Raw genomic sequence first — 12,512 nt, forward strand, 5'->3', positions numbered from 1 at the left:
TAAGGTCACATTCTGAGGCACTAGGGGTTAGGAGTTGTGGAAACCTGAAGAACCCATAACGTGAATTTCACAAGAGTAGCCCTGAATAATAGTACCATGAGCACTGGTCATCAGGGGAACTGTGTGACTCCAGTATAACTTCATTCATCAGTTCCTCTCTTTATTATAGTTTCTTGAGGATGGTATGAACAGCTAGTCACTGAGGATCTTTGCAGCCTTAGGTCTTCACATTTGTGTAATTTGTAGGTGTCTGTACAAAGGACTTCCCTGGTATCACTGTACTGACAAAAATGGGGGTCTAGCCTTTCAAACAGGAGGCTAGAAATAGAAAGTTGGATGAGCAGGAAAGTTTGAACCCTGGATGTGGATTGTCTGTTTTAAGGTGTATCCATTGTGATTGTTTTAAGATGTGATTAATAGGATTCACTTTAAGGTAATGGAAGGAGGGCATTGGTAGGGTAGAGACAGAACAAGATTAGTCATGAATGGAAAACTTTTGAGGCTAGGAAGTGAGTATAGTTGGATTCTCTACTTTTGTATGTTTGGAAAATTTTCCAAGCTTTTAAATAAAAGCCCTAGAGTTAGGTTAAAATTGTTTATCTAATAGCAACTGCAAAGTGTGCTTTGGCAGTCTTAAAAAGTGAAATTTCAGAACTAAAACATTTATTATAACTGAGACAGCCTATACTTTGTTCTGGAAGTTGGAAAACCATGCACAATGGTACTGCTGTCATTTAACCTGGATTTTATCGCAGTTAAAATGAAGATTGAAGATGGGAGGAGAGAGTGGCTGTCTCGCCCACCATTACACTTTTAAGGCATGGCCTGCTTTTTTCACAGGACTCTTAAGTTTCATGAGGACACCAACTGTCTCTGGCTCATCACTCAAACCCCTGCATGCAGTGTGATCTCTGATCATTTCCACATGTGTGCATTCTGCACTGGTGTTCACTCTACTAGTGTGTGCCTACTGTGGGTTTCCTCAAGAGACAAGAAGCTTTGGGACAGCAGTTGAACGCCTTTCGCATGTGCTGTCAGCCCACAGCTGTGGATTAGAAAGATACCCTGCAGTTAGGATTCAATCCCATAGCTATTTACGTTTTTATAAGTTTAACTTTTAGCTTTGCTGTAGTGAATTTATTACCTATTTCTAAATTTAAATTAGTGTTTAAGGATATATATTTGTATATCAGGGGAGGCCAACTGCCTACTTTTCATTGTAGTTAGCCCTTCTCAGGCCACATTTCCCCTAAGTGGAGGAGCCAGAGGGAGACTACTCATGTTTAAAGCTTCCTCATTGTATGGGGTGCCTGGGTGGCTCAGTTGGTTAAGCATCTGACTCTTGATTTCAGCTCAGCTCATAATCTCAAGGTTTGTGAGATCAAGTCCCACATTGGGCTCTGTGCTGTCCGCTAGACACAGCACACAGAGTCTGCTAGAGATTCTCTCTCTGCCCCTCTCCTAGCTCTTTGTCTTGCTCTGTCTCAAAAATAAGTGAATATTAAAAAAAAATAAAGCTTCCTCATTTTCCATGAGCTCCCTGCGTAGACACCATTTTCCATGGTGCTCCCCCAACACCATGCAGTGCAAAAACAAGGAAGCAAGTTGTATTATTAAGCAAATAATAATAAGTTGGTATTGAAAGTAAGTTATATGAAGTTTTTTTTAGCTTTAAATTACAGTATAGTTAACATAGTGTTATGTTAGTTTCAGGTGAATAATATAGTGATTTAACAGTTCTGTACATTACTCTGTGCTCATCATGATAAATGGACCCTTAATCCCTTTTACTTCACTTAGCATTTTACCATATATATATATATATATATATATATATATATACACACACACACACCCCATATCTGCTTTATCCATTCATCTACCAATGGACAGTTGTACTCTTTTCCATAATTTTGCTACTGTAAATAATGCTGCATTAAATAGAGATGCACTTATCTTTTCAAATTAGCGTTTTCATATTCTTTGGATAAGTACCCAGTAGTGTAAATACTGGATCATAGAGTAGTTCTATTTTTAACGTTTTGAGGAACCTCCACACTGTTTTCCACAACACTTTGGCTACAATAGTTTGATTTCCCACCAGCAGTGTACAGGGGTTCCTTTTCCTCCACATCCTTGCCGATGTTTATTGTTTCTTGTGTTTTTGATTGTAGTCATTCTGAGAGGTGTGAGGTGATCTCTCATTGTAGTTATTTACTTAATTATATTTAATTTTGGAGAGGGAGAGAGGGCAGAGGGGGAGAGTGAAGATCTTAAACAGGCTTCATGCTGTGTGCGAGGTTCAGTCCCAGATGACCCTGGGATCGTGACCTGAGCCAAAATCAAGAATTGGGCACTCAACTGACTGAGCCACCCAGGTGCCCTTCTCATGGTAGTTTTGATTTGCATTTCCCTGATGGTCTGTGATGTTGAGCATTTTTTCATGTGTCTGTTGGCCATCTGTGTCTTCTTTGGAGCTACATCTGTTCACGTCTTCCTATTTTAATTTGGATTGGTTTTCTTTGGTATTGTATAAATTCTTGATATATTTTGGGCATTAGCCCTTTATCAGATATGTCATTTACAGGTATCTCTCCTATTCAGTAGGCTGTTTTTTTTTTTAGTTCTGTTGTTGCTGCCTTCCCTGTGCAGAAGCTTTTTATTTTGATGTAGTCCTGATAGTTTATTTTTGCTTTTGTTTCCCTTGCCACAGGAGACATATCTAGAAAAACGCTGCAATGGTCAATGTCAGAGATATTACTGTGTGTGCTCTGTTCTAGGAGTTTGCTTCACATCTCACATTTAGTCCTTTATTTATTTATTTTTTTAACGTTTATTTATTTTTGAGACAGAGACAGAGCATGAACAGGGGAGGGGCAGAGAGAGAAGGAGACACAGAATCTGAAACAGGCTCCAGGCTCTGAGCTGTCAGCACAGAGCCCGACGCGGGGCTCGAACTCATGGACCGTGAGATCATGACCTGAGCCGAAGTCGGACGCTTACCCGACCAAGCCACCCAGGCGCCCCCCACATTTAGTCCTTTAATCCATTTTGGTTTTTTATTTATTTATTTATTTATTTTTGTATGGTGTAAGAAAGTGATCCACTTGTATTCCTCTGCATGTAACTGTCTAGTTACCCAACACCATGTGTTGAAGAGACCATCTTTTTCTCATTGCATAGTCTTGCCTCTTTTGTCAAAGATTAATGGGTCATATATAATTGTGTGTTTGTTTATGGGCTTTCTATCCTCTTCCATTGATCTGTGTGTCTGTTTTGTGCAAGTGCCATACTGTTTTGTTAACTACAGCTCTGTGTATATTTTGATATCAGAGATTGTGTCACCTTCAGTTTTACTCTTTTCCAATATTGCTTTGGCTATTTCGGATCTTTTGTGGTTCCATACAAATTCTAAGATTATTCTACTTCTGTGAAAAATGGTGTTAGGATTTTGATAGGGATTGCATTAACTCTGTAAATTGCTATGGATAGCATGGACATTTTAACGTTATTTGTTCTTCCAATCCATGTGCATGGAATATCTCTCCATTTGTTTGTGTTGTCTTCAATTTCTTTCATCAGTGTTTAATACATTTTGGACTACTGGTCTTTCACCTCCCTTGTGTGAAGTTTATTCCTAGGTAGTTTATTATTTTGTGCAATTGTAAATGGGAGTGTTTCCTTAATTTCTCTTTGTACCTCATTATTAGTGTATAGAAATACAATGGATTTCTGTATATTAATTTTGTATACTGCAACCTTACTGAATTCATTTAGCAGTTCTGGAAGTTTTTTGGTGGAGTCTTTAGGGCTTTCTATGTATAGTATTCATGTCCTCTCCAGATAGTTGAAGTTTTACTTCTTCCTTGCCAATTTGGATGCCCTTTATTTCTTTCTCTTCTTTGATTGCTGTGGCTATGACTTCTAGTACTATGTTGAATGAAGGTGGTGAGAGTGGACATCCTTGTCTTATTCCTGACATTAGGGGAAACACTCTCAATTTTTCACCATTGAGTATGATATACGCTGTGGGTTTTTCAGATATGGTCTTTATTATGTTGAGGTATGTTTCCTTTATTTTGTTGAGGGTTTTTATCATGAATGAATGCTGTACTTTGTCAGATGCTTTTTCTTCATCTATTGAAATGATCATGTGGGGGCGTCTGGGTGGCTCAGTCTGTTGGGTGTCCAACTTTGGCTCAGGTCATGATCTCATAGCTCATGAGTTCAAGCCCCGTGTCAGGCTCTGTGCTGACAGCTCAGAGCCTGGATCCTGCTTTGGATTCTGTGTGTGTGTCTTTCTCTCTGCCCCTCCCCTGCTCACACTCTGTCTCTCCTTCAAAAATAAATAAAATATCCTCTTGATGTAATATGTCATGTTGATTGACTTGTGAATATTGAACCACCCTTGTATTCCATGAATAAATCCCACTTGATCGTGGTAAATGGTTTTTTAATTTTTTTTTAATGTTTTATTTATTTTTGAGACAGAGAGAGACAGAGCATGAACAGGGGAGGGGCAGAGAGAGAGAGGGAGACACAGAATCCGAAGCAGGCTCCAGGCTCTGAGCTGTCAGCACAGAGCCAGATGCGGGGCTCAAACTCACAAACCGTGAGATCATGACCTGAGCCGAAGTCGGACACTTAACTCACTGAGCCACCCAGGCGCCCCAGTGATTTTTTTTAATGTATTATTTGATTTGGTTTGGTAATATTTTGTTGAGGCTTTTTGCATCTGTGTTCATCAGAGATATTGGCATGTAGTCTTTTTATTTTTGCTTTCAGTGTCTGTCTAGTTTTGGAATCAGGGTAATGCTGGCCTCATAGAATGAACCTGGAAGTTTCTTTCTCTTTTTGGAATAGTTTGAGGAGAATAGGTATTAACCTAACCTTCAAAATGTTTGGTAGAATTCACCTGTGAAACCATGTAGTCCTGGACTTTTGTTTCTTGGGATCTTTTTAAATTACTGATTAAATTTCATTGCTGGTGTTAAGTCTTTTCAAGTTTTCAAGTTTTCTGTTTCTTCCTGATTCAGCATTGGGAGGTTATATGTTTCTAATAATTTATCCAAATCTTCTAGGTTGTCCAATTTGTTGGCATATAATTTTTTCATAATATTCTCTTATAATCCTTTGTATTTTTGTGGTGTTGGTTATTTCTCCAGTTTAATTTCTGCTTTTGAGTCCTCTGTCTTTTTTTGTTGATGAATCTGACTAAAGGTTTACCAGTTTTGTTGATCTTTTCAAAGTACCAGCTCCTGGTTTCAGTAATCTGTTCTATCTTCTTAGTTTCTATTTTATTTCTCCTCCAATCTTTATTATTTCTTTCTTTCTCCTGGTTTGGGGTTTTATTTGTTCTTTCTTTTCTAGCTCCTTTAGGTGTAAGGTTAGATTGATTGTTTATTTGAGATTTTTCTTGCTACTTGAGATAAGCCTATATTGCTATAAACTTCTTAGAACAGCTTTTGCTGTGTCCTAAAGATTTTGGACCCTTGTGTTTTCATTTTCCTTTGTATCTATGTAATTTTTTTTCTCTTTGATTTCTTGGTTGATGCATTCATTGTTTAGTAGCATGTTATTTAACCTCTATGTATTTGTGTTTTTTCCAGATTTTTTTCTTATGGTTGATTTATAGTTTCATAGTGTTGCGGTAGGAGAAGATGCATGGTAATATTTTGATCTTTTGAATTTGTTGAGACTTGTTTTGTGGCCTAATATGTGATCTCTTCTAGAGAATGTTCATGTGCACTTGAATGTGTCTTCTGTTTTAGGATAGACTGTTCTGAATATATCTGTTAGATCGATCTGGTCCATTGTCTCATACAGAGTCACTGTTTCCTTGTTGATTTTGTTTGGATGATCTATCCATTGATGTAAGTGGGGTGTTTAAGTCCCCTACTATTACTGTATTACTGTCAATTCCTTCATGTCTTTTATTAGCTGCTTTATGTATTTGGCTACTTCCCAATTTACAATTGTTATATCTTTTAAAAAAGTTTATTTATGTAAGTAATCTCTACACCCAACATGAGGCTCAAAGGTGCCCCCAATTGGTATATCTTTTTGTTGGATTGTCCCTTTTATGATTATATAGTGTCCTTCTTTGTCTTTGTTTTAGTGTTTTTTGTCCTACGTAAGTATTGCTACCTCAGCTTTCTTTTCACTTCCATTTGCATATAGGCGGCATCAAGATGGATCTTGCTTTTTTATCCATTCCATCATCACTTTATGTCTTTAGATTGGAACATTTACTCCATTTACATTCAAAGTAATTATTGGTAGGTATGTACTTAATTGCTTTTTTGTTACTTGTTTTATGGTTGTTTTGTAGTTCTTCTCTGTTCCAGTCTTCTCCTCTTTCCTTCTCTCATGGTTTGCTGGCTTTCTTTAGTGATGTAGTTGGACTCCTTTCTCTCTTTTTTAAAGGTTTATTTTTGAGAGAGAGCGCAAGCTGGGGAGGGGAAGAGAGAGGGGAACAGAGGATCTGAAGCAGGCTCTTTGCTGATAGCAGTGAGCCCAGTGCAGGCTCAAACTCATGAGCTGTGAGATCATGAACTGAGGTGAAGGCAGACACTCAACCAACTGAGGCACCCAGGTACCCCTGGATTCCTTTCTCTTTATTTTTTGTGTATCTATTACTGGTTTTTGATTTGTGGTTACCATTAAGTTCACATATAACATGTCTTTTGCACCTAGCAGTCTATGTTAAGTTGACCATTAAGTTTGAACCCGTTCTTTGGTTCTTGCCCTCCCCTCCCCGACATTTTGGGTATAATGGTGTCATACTTTACATTCTTTATGAATTTCTTGACTGATTTTTATGCTTAGTTTTACTGCTTTTGTGTTTCAAGTTTTCTTATATTATGGCCTTTCCTTTCCAAAGAGTCCCCTTTAATATGTCTTGTAGGACTGATTTTGTGATCATGAATTACTTTTGTTTTGAAACTCTGTCTCCTATTCTGAATGACAACCTTGCTGGATAGAATATTCTTGGCTGCAGGTGCTTATCTCTCAGCAGTTTGAATTATGTTATGCCACTCCTTTCTGGCCTGTGGAGTTTCAACTGAAAAATCCCCTGATAGCCTTACGGAGTTACTCTTGTATGTAACTTTTTATTTTGTTGCTTTTAAAATCTCTGTTAGTAATTTTGCCATTTTAATTACTGTTTTTTGGTATGGAACTCCATGACGTTGATTTTGTTGAGACTTCTATGCCTCCTGGATCTGAATTTTATTTCCTTCCTTAGGTTTGGGAAGTTTTCAGCTTTTATTTCTTCAAATAAATTTCCTGCCCCCTTTTCCGAGATTGCCAAGGGCATATTGGAGGGGGCAGGTCAACAGGAAATAGTGGCACAGCAAGTCCCACCACTACTGAGTTCCTGGTTGTCACCTGCTGATCCCATAGCTGTTTCTAAAATGTTATCAGCTGAGCCATAAGGGAAGCTTACTGAACACAGTATAGATCTGAGAAAGCCTATGCTTGTGCATTTTTAACAGTACATTTTTTTAAGTTTGTTTTTTTTTTTTTTTGGTGAAGTCTAATGTAATGGATTTGCTTTATTGAAATTTTTTATTTGTAGATCTTAAAACTATTAAAAAATAAGTCATCACATCAGTGGTGTTTATTGCAGAATTATAGACTTTATTAGTTACTAGCTTATCAACAGTTTATATCAACTGTCACCTTTATAACTTCAGAACTGGAATAGAATTAAAAGCATCAGCATTCGGTAAGCAAGAAAAGGGGAGTATTTCTGCCATTTTTTCCTTAATGTGTTTAACATGTTCAGAATCCTGGTATTAAATGTTAAACATTTTCATAATGGAGAAAGACTCTGGGTTGATACAGCAATAACATTGCATAGACTTTTAAAATGCCTATTCTATAATTAAACTTAATCCTATGGAAAATTTGCTAATGACAGTTTTAAAAATAATGAACCTATGGGTTTAATGTTGTCTCTTAAGTTTTATATCCAAGTCCAGAAAATAATGAAGTAAATCTAGTTTAATAATTGAACAGATTGGTGATATTAACATTTGTTTTCCTTGAAGAATTACTGAAGTTCATATAGAAACAAATTAAGGGATGGTATAACTATTAGTCATATTGACACAAAAAGATCATGAGGCAGCTTGAGTAACAGTGGAGTGTCTGAACGGAAATACTGACTAGAGGTTCTGCAGGTCCTCCAGACAGGTGCGATACTTGAAATGCTTAAATAGCCTCCACGTAGTTGGCTGGCAGCATGCCGGTCCTGCCGGTCCTCTGCACAGTGCCATACATCCAACCTTCATCAATCGCCTGAACATTTACAATAGCATCTCCGTCTCTGAAGGACACCTCATCTGCATCAGCAGCCATATAGTCGTACATGGCACGGAAGATTTTCTATTTGTGAAGATGAAAAAAGGTAAAAAAAAAAGATACATATTAGATTTGCAACAAGTACCCTAAACACCTAGTTTTAAGGTCTCTTACAACTTACTTCACAAATTTAAGTTGCACAAAATAGAATGAGCAACTACCACCAAGAAAGTAAAAAGACTAAAATAGGAGAAAATATTTGCAAATCATCTATCTGGTAAGGAATTACCGTCCAGAAAATATAAAGAACTATAATTCAATACTGATAAAAGGTGGGGGGAAGGGCAAAAGATCTGAATTCTCCAAAGGAGATGTACAAACAGCCTGTAAGCTCCTGAAAAAAATGTTCAAACCTTAGTAGTCATCAGGGAGAACCACAATGAAATACCACTTCACACACATGAGAATGGTGATACTCAATAACCAGTTTAGGGGAAGATACGGAGAAATTTGAACCCATATAAACTGCTGGTGAGAATGTAAAATGGTACAACCACTCCGAATAGAGTTTTGGAAGTTTCTCCCATCTTAAATACAGAGTTAGCATATTCCGGTCCTACGTAGGTAAATATGTCCACATAATAACTTCTACATCTGCCACTGATAGCAGCCCAAAAGTGGAACTAACCCAAATGCCTACCAACTGATGAATGAAGAATGAAAAGGTGAGATTTTCATACAATGGAATATTATTTGTTGATAAAAGGAAATGAATTATTGCTGTATGATACAACTAGATGAACTAAGACCATTAAGTTAAAAGAATCTAGTGGGGCGCCTGGGTGGCGCAGTCGGTTAAGCGTCTGACTTCGGCCAGGTCACGATCTCGCGGTCCGTGAGTTCGAGCCCCGCGTCGGGCTCTGGGCTGATGGCTCAGAGCCTGGAGCCTGTTTCCGATTCTGTGTCTCCCTCTCTCTCTGCCCCTCCCCCGTTCATGCTCTGTCTCTCTCTGTCCCAAAAATAAATAAACGTTGAAAAAAAAAAATTAAAAAAAAAAAAAGAATCTAGTCACAAAAGATCACATATTGTGTGATTTCGTTTACATGAAATGTCTTGAATAGGCAAGTAGAAACAAAGTACATTAGTGGATCACTTAGGATTGGATGGTGGGGGATGGGGAGTGACTGTTGATGGGTACAGGGTTTTTTTAGGGTGATGAAATATTAGGAAATTAGATTATGGTAGTGGTTGAAAATCACTGGGCCTGTACACTTCAAATGATGAACTTAATAGTATGTTAATATATTCATAAAATTGTATGAAAAAAGAATGTTTTATATATAGCCTTTTTTTCCCTTTTGAGGAAGTCAATCTTGTGTTTTGGAGAAGAAAAATTTGAAAAACCATAGCAATATTGCATGTATCTCTCACTTTCGGAATTTGGGAGCATGTTAGTAGTAAAAGTTGCTACAAGCTATCCTCCACATGTTAAAAAAACAAACAAAAAAACCTGTAACGTGGGAGGGGAAAATGGGGAATTAAAATCAACAAGCATAGAGTTTTAGTTAAGCAAGATGAATAAGCTCTAGAGATCTGTTGTTCTGGAGATCTCTAGAGATCTGCACACACAGCCTTGAACCTATAGTGAATAAGAATGTACTGAACACCTAAAAATGTGGTAAGAAGGGGGGGCTCCTGGGTGGCTCAATCAGCTCAGCATCTGTCTCTTGATTTCAGCCCAAGTCACTTTCTGAGAGAGAGGGACAGAAGGGAGGATCTGAAGCAAGCTCCATGTTGACAGAGAACCTGATGGGGGCTTGAACCCATGAACTGTGAGATCTGACCTGAGCCGAAGTCAGATGCTTAACTGACTGAGCCACCTAGACACCAGCACCACCCCCCCCCCCCAAATTTTTAAATGTGGTAAGAAGGTAGAGCTCATGTTAAATGTTCTTAGAATAGCAAAGTAAGATTTTTAAAAACTAACAATTTGGAGATAAAAACAAAGATTGAAAGTGCCCAAATTTTCTTGATAGGAACAGGCACTAATTAGTAATTAGTATATAACCTACATATTTTTTCCTAGCATCCTGAAATATACATACATATATTCATATTCAGCGATAGGTTTCCCCTTTCCCGCTGTATAAGTAGAACAATACTATAATACTTACTGTTCTTTCCATTTAATACAGCTTTGAGGTCTTTCCATATTTTAGTAATATCACAAATTAGCCAGGTCTATACCTTTGGTCTTTTTTCTTACACTAATCCCCAAATGTTTGTCTTCAGGCAAGTATTTTAGAAAAAAAAAAAAAAAAGCTTTTAAAGGTGAAAGGTCAAATGGTATGTGCATGTTAATTTTTTTTATTCACTACCATAATGTTCTAATATGCTACTTTATTTTAATTTGCATATTCCTGGTTAGCAATCATGGTGAACATCTTTTTTGTTGGGTGTTTTATTTCTTCTGCTGTAAGTTGTTTATTCATTTGCGTACAGGTCTTTCTTATTTTGACTGGAAGGGGAATAATTTGTCAATGAATTTTTGAGTGTTATGCTTTTTAGATATAAATCTTTTTGTTATGTATGCTACAAATATTTCTTCCAGTTTGACATGTTTCTTTTTGTTACAGAAACAAAGTTTTATGGTTAAATATATGTGGTCTTTTCTTACACATTCCTAGGTTCTAGAACTTGCTGAGGAAGGTCTTCCCCTGTCCCCAGTATTATAAAAGTAGTCTCCGCTTTTCTATAGTATTTTACAATTTTGATTTTTTTTCCCCCCTGCTAATCTGTAATTCTTTAAGGGTCCATTTCTGGACCTCATCTATTTTCACATCTATTCCCATGCTAAGATCCATATTTAATGACAATTTTATAGTATGTGTTGCTCTTATTTGGTTAATAAGTTCCTATTGTCACTTTCAAAATTTACTTGATTATTCTTGCATCTTTACGCTTTCAAATAAATTTTAGGATTAATATACAAAATGGTTTAAAATTCCTCTAGGATTTTGACTCGAGTTGCCTTGAATTTATGTATTTATTTCAGGAAAAATGACAACTTTACAAGATTCCCTTCCTGAAATATAATGGGTCTCAATACTTAGATCTTTATGGCTTTTAGTAAAGATAGTTTCTTCATATAAATATTTTTATTTCAACCCTAAAGAATTGATGTTTTTGTGATATTACGAATGAGTCCAGGGTTTTAAACTAACAGTTTTTTAAGTAATCTGGTGAACTGTAAACATGATTTGACTTATCTCTTCTTCAATGGATATTAACAAGGGAAATCTAAGATAATGACGTGTTTATATGTGTGACATGGGCACACATACGTATATTCTTCAAGAATGAGGGGCGCCTGGGTGGCTCAGTCGGTTAAGTGTCCGACTTCAGCTCAGGTCACGATCTCCGTGAGTTCAAGCCCCGCGTCGGGCTCTGGGCTGATGGCTCAGAGCCTGGGGCCTGCTTCCGATTCTGTGTCTCCCTCTCTCTCTGCCCCTCCCCTGTTCATGCTCTGTCTTTGTCTCAAAAATAAATAAACGTTAAAAAAAAATTAAAAAGAATGATTCCAAGCAGCAAATACAGTAAGATAGTGGGTAGGACCAATGAGCCCCAAATGATCATTTGCTTTAGTTTGTTCTAAATCACTGAATAATTCTTTTTAATTAATTTGAGTTTGGTAATGAAAGGTTTCTGATATTACTGGTAACATGAGATGTGTATTAAAAGCATTACATGGAAGGAAAAATAAGATAAAAACAGGGAAGGAAACCCTAAGACAGTCTCTTAACTACAGAGAACAAACTGAGGGGTGATGGAGAGGAGGTGGGCATATAATGGGTTAAATGAGTGATGGGCATTAAGGAGGGTACTTGTGATGAGCCCTGGGTGTTGTATATAAGTGGTGAATCACTAAAGTCTATTCCTGAGACCAATATTACACTATATGTTAATTAACTAGAATTTAAAACTTGGAATTAAAAAAAAAAAAAAAGACCAGAATAGCGATAATCATTATTGCACATATGAAAAGATAAGAATGATTTCAGTAAGCTCCTGATTGCTTACTTACCCCCGCGGTAGATGGGTGAGATGGGATAGAGGATACCGTTGTCTGTTGGGTGGCAACTGAAGACGATCGCTGTTGTGGGAGTTCCGTGGTTTTCGCATGTTTGTAAGCTACACGGTAGGGG

General features: G+C 37.2%; 1 protein-coding gene across 25 annotated transcripts in view; it reads right to left on the minus strand.

Moving 5' to 3' along the window:
• Positions 1-7,618: 7,618 nt before the first annotated feature.
• The window catches only part of NEB (nebulin), a 219,632-nt gene continuing 214,738 nt past the window's right edge, over positions 7,619-12,512 (minus strand). For all 25 annotated transcript variants that reach the window (XM_030325669.1, XM_030325689.1, XM_030325687.1 and 22 more), the window contains 2 exons: positions 12,392-12,498; positions 7,619-8,391 (listed from right to left, as the gene is read on the minus strand). In XM_030325669.1, the coding sequence (XP_030181529.1) occupies positions 8,218-8,391; positions 12,392-12,498 (281 nt within the window). In that variant the 3' untranslated portion in view covers positions 7,619-8,217. The remainder of the gene's footprint in view (positions 8,392-12,391; positions 12,499-12,512) is intronic.

This window comes from Lynx canadensis, chromosome C1 (genome assembly GCF_007474595.2).
Source record: "Lynx canadensis isolate LIC74 chromosome C1, mLynCan4.pri.v2, whole genome shotgun sequence".
In the NCBI taxonomy this organism is placed as follows: domain Eukaryota; kingdom Metazoa; phylum Chordata; class Mammalia; order Carnivora; family Felidae; genus Lynx; species Lynx canadensis.